The sequence below is a fragment of the Diabrotica undecimpunctata genome, chromosome 2, assembly GCF_040954645.1.
Source record: "Diabrotica undecimpunctata isolate CICGRU chromosome 2, icDiaUnde3, whole genome shotgun sequence".
Taxonomy (NCBI): Eukaryota; Metazoa; Arthropoda; class Insecta; order Coleoptera; family Chrysomelidae; genus Diabrotica; species Diabrotica undecimpunctata.
In genome coordinates, this window is record NC_092804.1 from 48,638,625 (window position 1) to 48,650,899 (window position 12,275).

General features: G+C 32.5%; 1 protein-coding gene across 2 annotated transcripts in view; it reads right to left on the bottom strand.

Annotated features, from left to right (window-relative positions):
- RhoGAP100F (Rho GTPase activating protein at 100F) overlaps positions 1–12,275 on the bottom strand; it is a 539,358-nt gene that overhangs the window by 266,551 nt on the left and 260,532 nt on the right. For both annotated transcript variants that reach the window (XM_072522830.1, XM_072522831.1), the window contains exon 3: positions 7,143–7,259. In XM_072522830.1, coding sequence (XP_072378931.1) covers positions 7,143–7,259 — 117 coding nt within the window. The remainder of the gene's footprint in view (positions 1–7,142; positions 7,260–12,275) is intronic.

The window sequence follows — 12,275 nt, forward strand, 5'->3', positions numbered from 1 at the left end:
CCATACTGTTTAACATTGTCTTGGATGACATAATTAAAGAAACTAGAGCTGAAACATTGAAATTATATGCCTGACATAGAAATCTAGATGCAGTGTGGATGTCAGAGTGTGCATACGCATATGATCTAGTGATATTTGGGATAAATGAAGAGGCACTCAATTGAAATTTACAAGTATAAAACGCTGCACTAATTAAATGAAATTTGAGGATCAATAATGAGAAGACGAAAGTAATGGTATGTGAAAAAATAGAAAACAAACGAAGATAACACTTAACGGAAATACACTTGAACAAGTCGATACTTACAAATACTTGGGAGTACAAATAGTGAACAGAGTAACTGAAGAAACTGAAATAAGTTCCAGAATAGAAAGTGCTGCTCGGATGTACCACGCAATTAAAAGTACATTTTTGTCGAAAAAAGAAGCCACAGAAGCCAAAAAGCCACAGTGACCATATACAAGACGGTGTTTGTGCCGATTTTAACCTTTGGTAGTGAAAGTTGGACGCTTATCGATAAATTAAAATCTAAAATACAGAGCATAGAAATGAAGTTTCTTAGAAGAATAATGGGTATAACCAGGTTAGACAGAAGATTAGAGAAAAATTGTACATGCAACTAACTAAAGACACCACACCCGACACCTTACGGTAAATGGGTTTAGGATTATATTATATAATAATTATATAAATATTATATAATAATAATTAATATTTCGTGCAAATACATTTCTTAAATTTGATAAAAAGAAATTTTTAATTAAGGTCAATAAAAAAGAAATATCTAATTACAAAAAAAGAAGACTGTCAGAAAAGAATTGCCAAAGTGATCAAAGTTGAAGAAGAAGAACTATAAGAAGATTGGGCACTTCCACATCAATGGTGCAAATAAATTTGATTGAATTGAATGATGATATTGACGCAGAAAATACGGAAGAGAAATAATCTTCTTCTTCGCGTGCCATATCAGAATCATCCGATGTTGGCGATCACCATTGCAAAGGCTTCTCGATCTTCTGTAATATGGAATAGAAATATGGATATGCAATATGGAAGAGAAATAATAAATAAATTAAATAGTAATTACGGAAGAGAAATATTGTTCTGAAGCTATTTTCTTGTGGCATTTTAAAGTAATTACTTTTTAAATTGGAATAAGCCACAATTAAAGGTTAAATTACGTTTATTGACGTTTTAATTTCCACTTCTGAAATCATTCTCAAAATATAAACATTAGTAAATTTCAATACTTACAATATCTTGTTCAATTTACTAATGTTTGTATTTTGAGAACGATTTCCGAAGTGGAAATTTAAACGTCAATAAACGTAATTTAACCTTTAGTTGTGGCTTATTCCCATTAAAATAGTAATTACGGAAAAGAAAGAAAATAAATTAAGTGTATGATTATTTTAAGTGATTCCATGTTAACTATTCTGTTGTGCAATTACCATTCCGACAACAAGTATAATAATGAAAAGACTCTTGTTTTAAAAAAGTTATACGATATGTACTAGTTTAACGGTATATACATATGTGAAAAATTATACGCAACTATGTACAATTTTTAATTATACACCATTCATATGCAACACACAATAAACAAATATATAAGCTATGTAAACACCCATGAAACAAACAGATAATACAAAAAAAGTCACAAAACGGTCAGAATTTGATATTCCGAGGCAAAAAAACAACCCTCAAATTTTTTCAATCAAAGGCAGACTATTGCCTACAAGATTAAGGCCAAGTAGGCTATTAACAACTTGTCGGTTATACATTTTCGCAGAATTTTACAAGAAGCAGCTCTCATTCTACTTAATGAATAGAGGTGTGTAGAATACTCATCAGCAGAATGTATCAAGGTTTGGTTGCCAATGCTAAAAGAATAGGTCAACAACAAGAACATGCCAACAACAGAGGATTAATTAAGTCGCAGACATACTATCTACAATTATATATAATAAATATATAATAAACAATGCACAAATATATAATCAACATAAACACACATTACACAAACAAATAATACGCCAGCCGTCAAAGACGAAAATACCACTGAATCCCTAAAAGTCATACGAACAAGCTGAATTTTGTCGAGAATATTCACTTTAAACCCTCAAAAAGATGCAAAAAAGTTTACTACTTTCATTCCTGGGCTTCCTCCTAAAACCCCCCTCCTAGGGGGGTAAATCGAAAAAAAATCGATTTACCAAGAATTTGTACACCCTAAAAAAAATGTTTCAAATAAAAAATGTGGCTGAGTTAATTTTAAACAAAAATGTTTATATGCACTTTTTGTGTAGAATGAACCTTTCTCTTAAAAACAACGCTTGAAGCGACCGTCGATTTTGAATGTCAGTTACGCGCGCGAAATCAATGTTCAATAAAATGTGTATCAGCTCGACGGTACAAATTCGATATCTTTTGATTCAGGTATACTGTCGACAAAAATCAGCTAAAAAAAGAGTACAGCTTTCGTATGCAATTTTTGTATTTTGCCAAAAATAAACTCAGTTTTTATAAAGGTGTTAAATAAATAAACGTGGCGCAATTTTTGCCATTTTTTAGGATTCTTATAAGATTAATATAATATGTGCCTTTCATTGAATGGTCACTGTAAAGTTTCGATTACTAAACCTTTAAAACCTATAACATCAAATTTTAGTATTGAGTTTTGGCAATAAACGTGAGGCATTTAAAATATGCTTTAAAAGGGCTGGATTTAAACTTTCACATGATAAACGATCTAAAACACTTAAAACTTTTTTTTTCAATTACAGTAGTACGTTTTTTAAAAGAACCAAACTTATGCTATAAACTACACCCAAAACCGTCTTCTTGAATGCATTTCTCATGACGTGCGCTCGTTTGTAATGTAAAACATGAAATTCTGTTTTTTTTTTCATATTTCAAATGCATCATATTTGTTTTTTTAAGCCCTTCTCTGTATTCGGATTGCCAAATATAGGCCTCTTCTAATTGTCGCCATTCATCTCTGTTGTTTGTAAAACATTTTCACATTGGTCCTGCAGTTCTTTTAATATCGTCGGTCCAGCGCATTTGCGGTCTTCCTCGTGGTCTTTTGGCTTCATATGGCAGCCAATTCCCGATTTCTTTATTTCATCGGCCATCCATGCATCCTTATATTTGTTGTTACAACTTAAATTTGAAATTTCATGTCATAAGTTTTAAAGATTGATCTCTAAAAATAAAAATTTTACTACGACTAATCAATGAAAGTGATCAATTTTATTGATCTCACGATAATCCTAAAAACTGGCAAAAATCGCTCCACGTTTATTTATTTAAAACCTTCAAAAACTGCGTTTATTCTCGGCAGAATACAAAAACTTTATACGAAAGCTGCACTCTTTATCTTTAAAACATATCTTCAAGTTTTACAAAGAAGTATACTGAGGGTCTACTGAACAGAATTTTAAAAATGTGCGCTCAAAAAATAAATTTTAATAATTATAATCATTCTGTCTTCAATAACTACTTTATGAGAATAACACCCCTGCCATCGACTATTTCTTTATATTTGTTGTAGGGCTTAAAGTTATATTGTCCTCTCTGGATGTCTTTTCACAGATTGAATATAGTCTAAAGCTATTTAGAACATATTTCTAAGAAAGCAGATTTGAACGAGTTTGGTATAAACCTAAATGAACAGAAGCTCAGTCATTTGACATTTGCAAACGATATCGTCCTTATAGCCCATCGTATGGATTATGCAATAATAATGTTGGAAAATTATATTATACTTTCTTGGCGGTCGGACTAAATATCAACATAATCAAGACGTAAATAATAATTAATTTGGTGCTAAATCGTAATATTGCTGTTAATGGAAAGAATATTGAGCAAACTGCGTCGTACAAATACCCAATAGGCCTACCTACCTGCCTCAAAGGAAAAATATTTGACCAGTGTGTGCTACCAGTACTCACTTGCAGAACGGAAACATTAACACTCACAAAAAAGATAGTAAAAAAGATTCGCGTGACTCGGAAGGCTACGGAGCCCCAAATATTGGGTATCTCACCGAATCTCAAACGAAGAAATACATCGTAGAATAAAAGCAATAGACGCTATCGCCAGAATCACGTCGATAAAATGGAATTGAGTAGGACACGTCGCCAGATTATCTAATAATCGATGGAGAGGACATATTGGCCAGTGGACACCAAGACAAGAATCACTATGGAGCAAAGGCTGCCCACCAACCAGATGTACTTACGATCTGAAGCGTATTAGCAGTAACTCAATTCAAGCTCCACAAAACAGAAACAGATAAAAGAGCTAATGAAGATCTATGTACGGCAGTAGATGCATATCTACTATCATGCAGTTAATGATAGCAAATCTTCTTTCTTAAAAAATAAATATTAGTATTAAAAGTTTTCGTTCGAAGATAAATAGATGATTTGCATCTGTTTAATAAATAATCTATGTTTCCCACCTTTATGTCACCAATGATCGGCTTAGTATCTTATACAGAGTAACAGGACAAAAACAAAAAGCGCCATTATCGGAAACTGCGACATTTTTGAAAAAACTAGGTACACGCGGATTTTTAATTAAAGAAGGTCACGTTTCCGGTAATCTCGATTATTTTACTTTGTTCAAAATCTTGTGACATTTTATTGCAATTTATTATTTTTGTTGGAAATAAGCCAGAATTTTACTTAATAATTTGACATTTCGATTTTCACTTCGGAAATCGTTCTCAGAATTCATAACATTAATAAATTAAACAAATTTTGTTTTCGTTACTTGATAAAAAAATTCTTCTTAAAATTTAATTTTATCGGACTAGTTCAGATTGAAAATTTAGACATATACTATACATTTTAAAGTAGATATATATAATATATCTACATATATAATATATGTAGATATTGTTAATATTTTTGAGTAGCGTTCCTGAGATGACTTTTTACTTTGACTCATAAGCCAGGGTAAGATCCACCACAACATTGTTTTAATAGTCATCACCATCATCACCCAGCCTTCATTTATCACGTCCACTACTGGACGTAGGCCCCCCTTAAACTTCTCAATTCTTTACGATTGTGTGCTCTTTGTTGCCAATTTTTGGTGATACGCCTGATGTCGTCAGTCCAACTTGTAGGTGGTCCTCATCTACTACCTTTGTTTGCTCCTGGCCTCCAATTTGTAATTTTGCTCGTCTATCGTGAGTCGTGCATTCTCGCTACATGGCCTTCCCAGTTCCATTTTAGTTCCGGTATGCGTTCCACAACATCAGCAATACTTGTCCTTCTTCGCAGATCTTCATTTCTTATTCGGTCCCGCAACGTGACTTCCAGCATAGACCGATTCTCTATGCCACTCTCAATTTGGAAGCCGTGGTCTTGGTTAGTGACAGTTTCCGCCCCATAGGTCATGACCGGTAATATACATTGGTCAAATACTTTTCTTTTGAGGCTAATTGGTATATTGGCCCCAAGTGTGTCTCGCAGTTTTCCAAAGGCTGTTCACGCTAAAGTAATTCGTCTTTGGATTTCGCATATTTGGTTATCCCTGCTGATTCTCATTTCATAGCTCAAATACGTATGTTTCTCCACCTGTTCTACCATTTTGTCTTGAATAGTTAAATGGTTATTGGGGACCATATTTGTCATAAACTTAGTTTTGGTCAAGTTCATTCTGATTTCCATCTTCGAACATGCAAAGTACAATTCATTTAACATATCTATGGCTTCTTTAATGTTTTAATAGTAACTAGCGGACCAACTCGACATCGAGTTTTTTAAATGAAATTTTTATTTTGCGAGAAAAATTAAGAGATTAATACAAACAATATAAGCAAGAATATACATAACATTCATCAATAATAATACAAGTAAAAAAAAAGTGATTATGGAAGTCGACCTCAAAACCTGAATGCAATTTTTAGTTCATCAAATGTCGACATGGATATCATTTAGCAGTTAATTTTGCATGCTGATCACGAATCCGATGTCAGATTTGCTCTATCTTGACGTTTTATGCGCGTTTCGGGTCACTTCCGGTGTCGGATCGCAACCGGAAGTACATATCTAGATTCGTCTCGACGAAACCTTTCGATCCATATATACATTGTGGGATCTAAAACTTAAAGTAAATTTTAACTTCCGGTCATCTCAAAACCGGAAGTGAATTTTTGTACCAAAAGTATATCTTGACAATCTCATACGTAATACTAATAATATTCCGAAAAAATATTTTAATTATCTAATATGGTTTTTGAGTAAAGTGGTGGACAAGAAAAGGGCTTAGCGTTTTAGTATATAAGATCGGCGTCAAATAAGATATCGTTTTAAAGCACTTTTTAAATTTTAAAATTCGGTCTTTTATTTGATTAGAAAAAAGAAAAAGAGAAAATTTTAAAAATAATATTTTTAACTCGATACTTGCTTCTTAGTTTACCAAATATTGAAACTGATGATCTCCAGCGTCAATACAATGATAAAGATTTTGTTCGAAACGTTTTCTGAGATTCCGAAGCATTTGCGGAGTAATTCGTCGGCTTTCGTTGACGCAAATCTTCTAAAGCTGTAAGTGTTGTTCTCTAAATATCATATAATATACAATATTTAACTTAAACATGCCACAAGAAAACAGTTTGAGAACCTCCTGAAACTTTTATTTATGTGAAACTTTAAGACTTTTAGATGTTAGAATAAGTGAACGCCAATCTTGTATTTATTATAAAGAATTTGATATATTTCAGATATATAAATATGAATGGGAAAGTAAATATATAATTCAGTAGTACGAATTATCTATATTCCTAACAGAAACAGATGGTAAGAAGACAAATATTAAAGAAGATTATTTTGCTAATTAAAATTTTTCGGTAGAACGTAGTAGGATTTGTAACCATAGTAACCGGTATTCAAAAGAAAAGTTTATTAAAATAACATACCAACATTAGTAACCAAATAACATATCTATTAAACATACATCATTTTAGCTTTAGAATAATATAGTCATTCATTGTAATGGGATATAGTATTTTTTTTGTTTTGATTAATTTATTATTAGAAATCCTTTGGCTACAACATTCCTTGATTAAGGAAGTTAAATTTCACGAATTTAAAAGAGTACATAAGTAGTTTTTCTAGTATACCTTTCTAAAATCTCCCTGTATGACCATTGGCGGAGGGTGTGAGGTTCTTGAATTAGGAGCTGCCGCTGGAGCTCGCAGTGGAGACGCAGTGAGATCCAAAGCCTCACGCCCATTATCCTGAAAAAATAAAAAAAAATTGGTTAATATTAGATATTAACAAAATTTGATTTAATTAAAGATAAAAGAAACATTTTATTATTTCAAGTAGTAATATTTTTGTAAAATCCTTAGTTATTTAATCAGTTGTCATATTGGACAATTATTATAAGTACAGTATGATGTAAATACTATCATCTTTTGTAAACATGTTTTATTCTTTTTGTACGCTTACTGGTTTTGACATTTCCTTTAAAACCTTATTTGCATTTTTTGTGAAGGAATTAATTATTGGATAAAAATAATTATTAATTTTTTTATTGAAAGTTTGGAAACTTATATTACACATTAAATATATACAGAGTCGTTATTTATAACATTTTTATCTACTTTAATTTATTTAGCAGTAACGCTTTGATTAATATCTGTATCAAAGTTTAATACCTAATTGGTATCTAGTTTTTTTGACTGGTAAAAGATATCTTGCCGGCGCTGGCTATAATGCAAAACATGTAAGTTGGGGTCCTCGGCTATCCTCACATGGAAGACGAAGAATCTTTTTCAACTGATGCCGAAACTACAGCTCAAATACTTATCTAATTACACACCTACCTGCTGGCCAACTGACCACAGTAAACTTTCTGACTGTCTTGATTTCTTTGTAAACAAAGGCTTTGGAGAAAAGTACCTAAATATTTTACCTAATTAAAGGGCTTATTGCTATATATTGACAAGCTACATTTGTTCATTTTCTGGATATTTAAATTATTCTGTTAACAAATATATTGCTAAGACATCAAATGAAATCAAACCACAGATACAGTACAGGAAGCGTATCATTATATTGCACAGTGGTGTTGCTGTAAAATATTTTATGCAGATAATGACAAGCCAATTTCTAATATGGCCGCCGCCTACTCGCCTTTGACAACCTATGATGATAAAAACGGTGTCTTTTGTGAAAATATTGAGCAAGTAGATAGCAAAAACAGCAATAATGATAAACATAGTAAAAATAATAAGAATGACGAAAACCATTATTCTAATAAGTTATTATTATGATTTTTACTTATGTTTGTAGTACATTTTTCTTTGTTAACCTTATCGTGTATATATAGCATATTGAAAATAATCTTTTTTTTTTTCAGGATGATTTGGAAAATGTTTCGAGTGACAACATTTCCAAAGGCTATAATCTAGAAAACGTAATAGGCGAAAATGAAAAAAAAAATGATTCCGTTGGCGAAGAAGAAAATCATCTAAATACAAAAGAACCCAAAGTAAAGTAAATAGTATTAAGCGACAGGAATGTTATAGTGAAAGTACAAACAAAGTGATGGGAGATCGAGAAATTGGACTACCTTAGACAATGTGCAACAAAACAACGAAAATCGAGAAAATAGTTTTAGCTTTAGGTACTCCTGTGCCCAAAATGGATGGTCATGAAAAACATAATAATAAATCAAACAGAATAAGCGATGAAGCTATTCAGTATGTTCAAGACCATATTAACCTTATTCCTAAGCATTAGAGTCACTATTGTCGATCTGATAATCTGGGAAAGACTTATTTAATTAGTGATATGTCAGTAACTCGTTTATATAAAGAGTTTTATGTTCCATAGTGTAAACGTAAGGGTATACCATCTGCTTCTGCATCGACATATAGAAAAATAAAATAGCAGCTGAATAAAATAAAAGCAGCAAAATACAAATGTTTACAAAGCACGGGCAAAAGCAATGCAAGACTTGCTGAAAACTTAAACTGCTAATGCAAAAACCAATGATAAAAAATTAGTTGTAACATTTGATTTACAAAATGCCCTGCCAGTACCGAAAATTACTACAGGAGTAGCTTTTTACTGCAGAAAAGTATGGCTTTGATGTTGGTATACATGACTGTGGTTTGGGAAGGGGGCACATGTTTGTATCGACGGAAGACACAGCTAAAAGAGGTAGTGATGAAATTGGAAGCGCTGTTTTAAAGTTTTTATCTAATAAGTCAGGCATTGATGAACTGGTGTTGTTCGCTGACAACTGTCCGGAACAAAATATAAACAGGACGTTAATTGCCTTCTGGTTGCAAATGGTTAAAGAAAGAAAATTTTAAAAAATTACCCACCACTGCCTGGTTAACTGCCACACGTACTTACCTTCAAATCTGGACTTTGCTCTCATAGAAAAACACCATCGAAAATATGCTCCATTAATACATATTCCCCATTAAACTGGTATATTATTAAAAAATCGAATAAAAAAATCCTTTTGAGTTCACAATAATGGAACAAAATGAAACACATTATTAACATAACTAACAGAATGCCAAAAAAGTGACCAAAACTGACGACGGTACAAACTTGATTTTTCAGGGGTGTTTTCATTTATGTTCAACATTAATACTCCCAATGCTTGTTATGTTAAGGACGCTGTTAATGGTGCATACCAGGAAGTTAATTTATTAAAAAAAGGAGGGCCGGCACTGTTAATGCTCAAGTTGTCAACACTTAAATACAAAGAGCCTGTCAAAATTTCGAGAAAAAAAAGGTAAACAACATAAAAACTTTATTGCCATATATACCACCCCTATATCACCATTATTATAAATCCCTTCAGCCTAACCAAAATGAAGAAGGTGAAGGAGAATTGCTGGAATAACATCATTCTAGTTTTTTCATGTATATCAAAAAGTGTTTTTTTCTTTTTGTCATAGTATGCCAAGCCACATAAAAAATGTTAATTATGTGTTTTTAACTAATTACATTGGAGGCTAGGCAGCTAAAAAAATATAATAGTAATCACAAAAACTCCTACGTTGAAAATTATCTTCTAAAATTAACACCATCAGCAGATACCGATTATTCACTTTAAAACGCTACCAGGAAATTAAAACAACCCTGTTAACTTATCCTAGCATTAATAAACCCAGATGGTTCATGGGCGAGAACAGATCAAGAAAAAGGAGCGACATTTTAAAAATATCTTGACGAACTGTTTCAACCTCTACCTTCTGTCAGTGCTAAACAGGATGAAGATACTTACAAAAGTCTAGAAGCAATCCAACAGGTAAGAAATTTAAACTAGTATCAAAAATAGAAGTAAAAAGTTCTATTAAATATAGATAAAATCCAAAAAGTTCCAATAGCTGCAGGCTTTGACCTTATAACAGAAACTGTCTTAAAATAGTTACCAGATAAAGGAATAACACAAATTTTCAATGCCTCACTATGGCTCAAAATTTTACCAACTCAATGGAAGATTGCTGATATAATAATGATCCACAAACCTGGTAAACCGCCTCACAAACATACCTATTATCGTCCTTATAGCCGGGTACGCACATTCCAGTAAATTGGGAAAGTAGCTGGCATGCCAGTTGCTAGCATGGGCCAGTAACTCGCAAGCACAAAACATATTTGCTAGTAACTGGCATGCCAGTAGCTCGCTTGCCTACACTGGCAAGGTGAAAAAGCAGGGTAGATTTTTACATATGCTAGTGCTAGTAAACAATCGAGTGGTTTTCATCTGAAACTAATGTACTTGTTTTGTAATTAAAAGTTTTTGAGTTTTCATCAAAAAAAAATATCCAATGAAGGTATTCGGAATCAATTCATCCAGCAAATATTGCTGATGGCCACAGATATTGTTAGAAATTTAATAATGAATCCGAAGCGGAACTCAAAAAAGAAAAAATTTGGGTGAGAAATTAGATTGTTAAGCGGGAAAATCTTGGAGCAATTTTTTATTTTTGCCTTTATCTCTTTTATAGTCATACTTTCACCCATTTCCTCTTGAATTTTTGTGCATTGTCACGAGCTATGGTATTTTTATATGGGGATGATTAAGAATTTAAAATACATTCCAATTCTCTATATATAGCAATAAATTTGATGGTTTGTTCATCACCCCAACCCAACGAAACATTTTTTAAATTAACAAGTTTAAAAATAAAAGGATTAATTTTTTATCACCAACACAACAAATCTGACAATTCTCTGCTAGCTACTGGCATGCCCGTAGAGGTAGCGCGCGTTCACACATGCCAGGGACACTCCCCACGCATCTTGCATCTCACAGTAAGCTATTAGCAAGAAAAATCAAATTCTTAGGTACTGGTATGCCATTGTGCTAGTAACAGGCATGCGTATCTCCAGCTTATTAGTATTTTACCGGTAATTACTAAACTATTTGAGAAGCTTATAGCAACAAGACTTATGAAGATTATGAAGAAGTAATTAACAATAGAATAAGTACATATAGTCATTGATATAGTGAGTAAAACTTTTGAGAATATTGGTCTGCACTCTTTCTTGATGGCAGTTAGGCTTTTGATAAAATCTGGCATGAAGGGTTGTTTTTCAAAATAAAAAGTAACGTTTCAGAGTCAATGTCTACTTTACTAAAATCATACTTAGAAGGAAGATACTACCGTGTTAAGTATGAATAAAAAACATCAAAAATCTACCCCATACGATCCAGAGTCTCTTAAGGTAGTGCTCTGAGTTCAAATGTAACAATTACAACATTCGCAGACGACACTGCTATGTTATTCACAGATAATAATCCTGCAACAGCTACCGAATCTCTTCAAAGGCATATTAGGGACAATGAAAAGTAAACAAAGAGATTGTGCATAAAGATCAACGAATCTAAATCACAACATATATCATCTTTACAAAATGTCGCAAAATACCGCCTAGTATAGAAATAAATAACAAAGCACTTACACAAGTTGAAAGCGTTAAATACCTTGGAATGCACCTGGACAAAACTTTGACATGGTGAACCCATAAATGGAAAAAAATAACAGTTGAACTTAAAATTTCGTAAACGTTATTGGATACTGGGCAGAACATCGAACTTGCCCATTCGTAACAAACTGTTGATATACAATACTCAAACCGGTCTTGGCCCGTGGAATCTAGCTATGGAATACAGCAGCAAAATCCAACTTATCTGTAATGAAAAGATTCCAATCCAAAATGTTACGCTCCATAACAGACGCCCCATGGTTCGTGTCCTACTAAAGATATTGATTGTG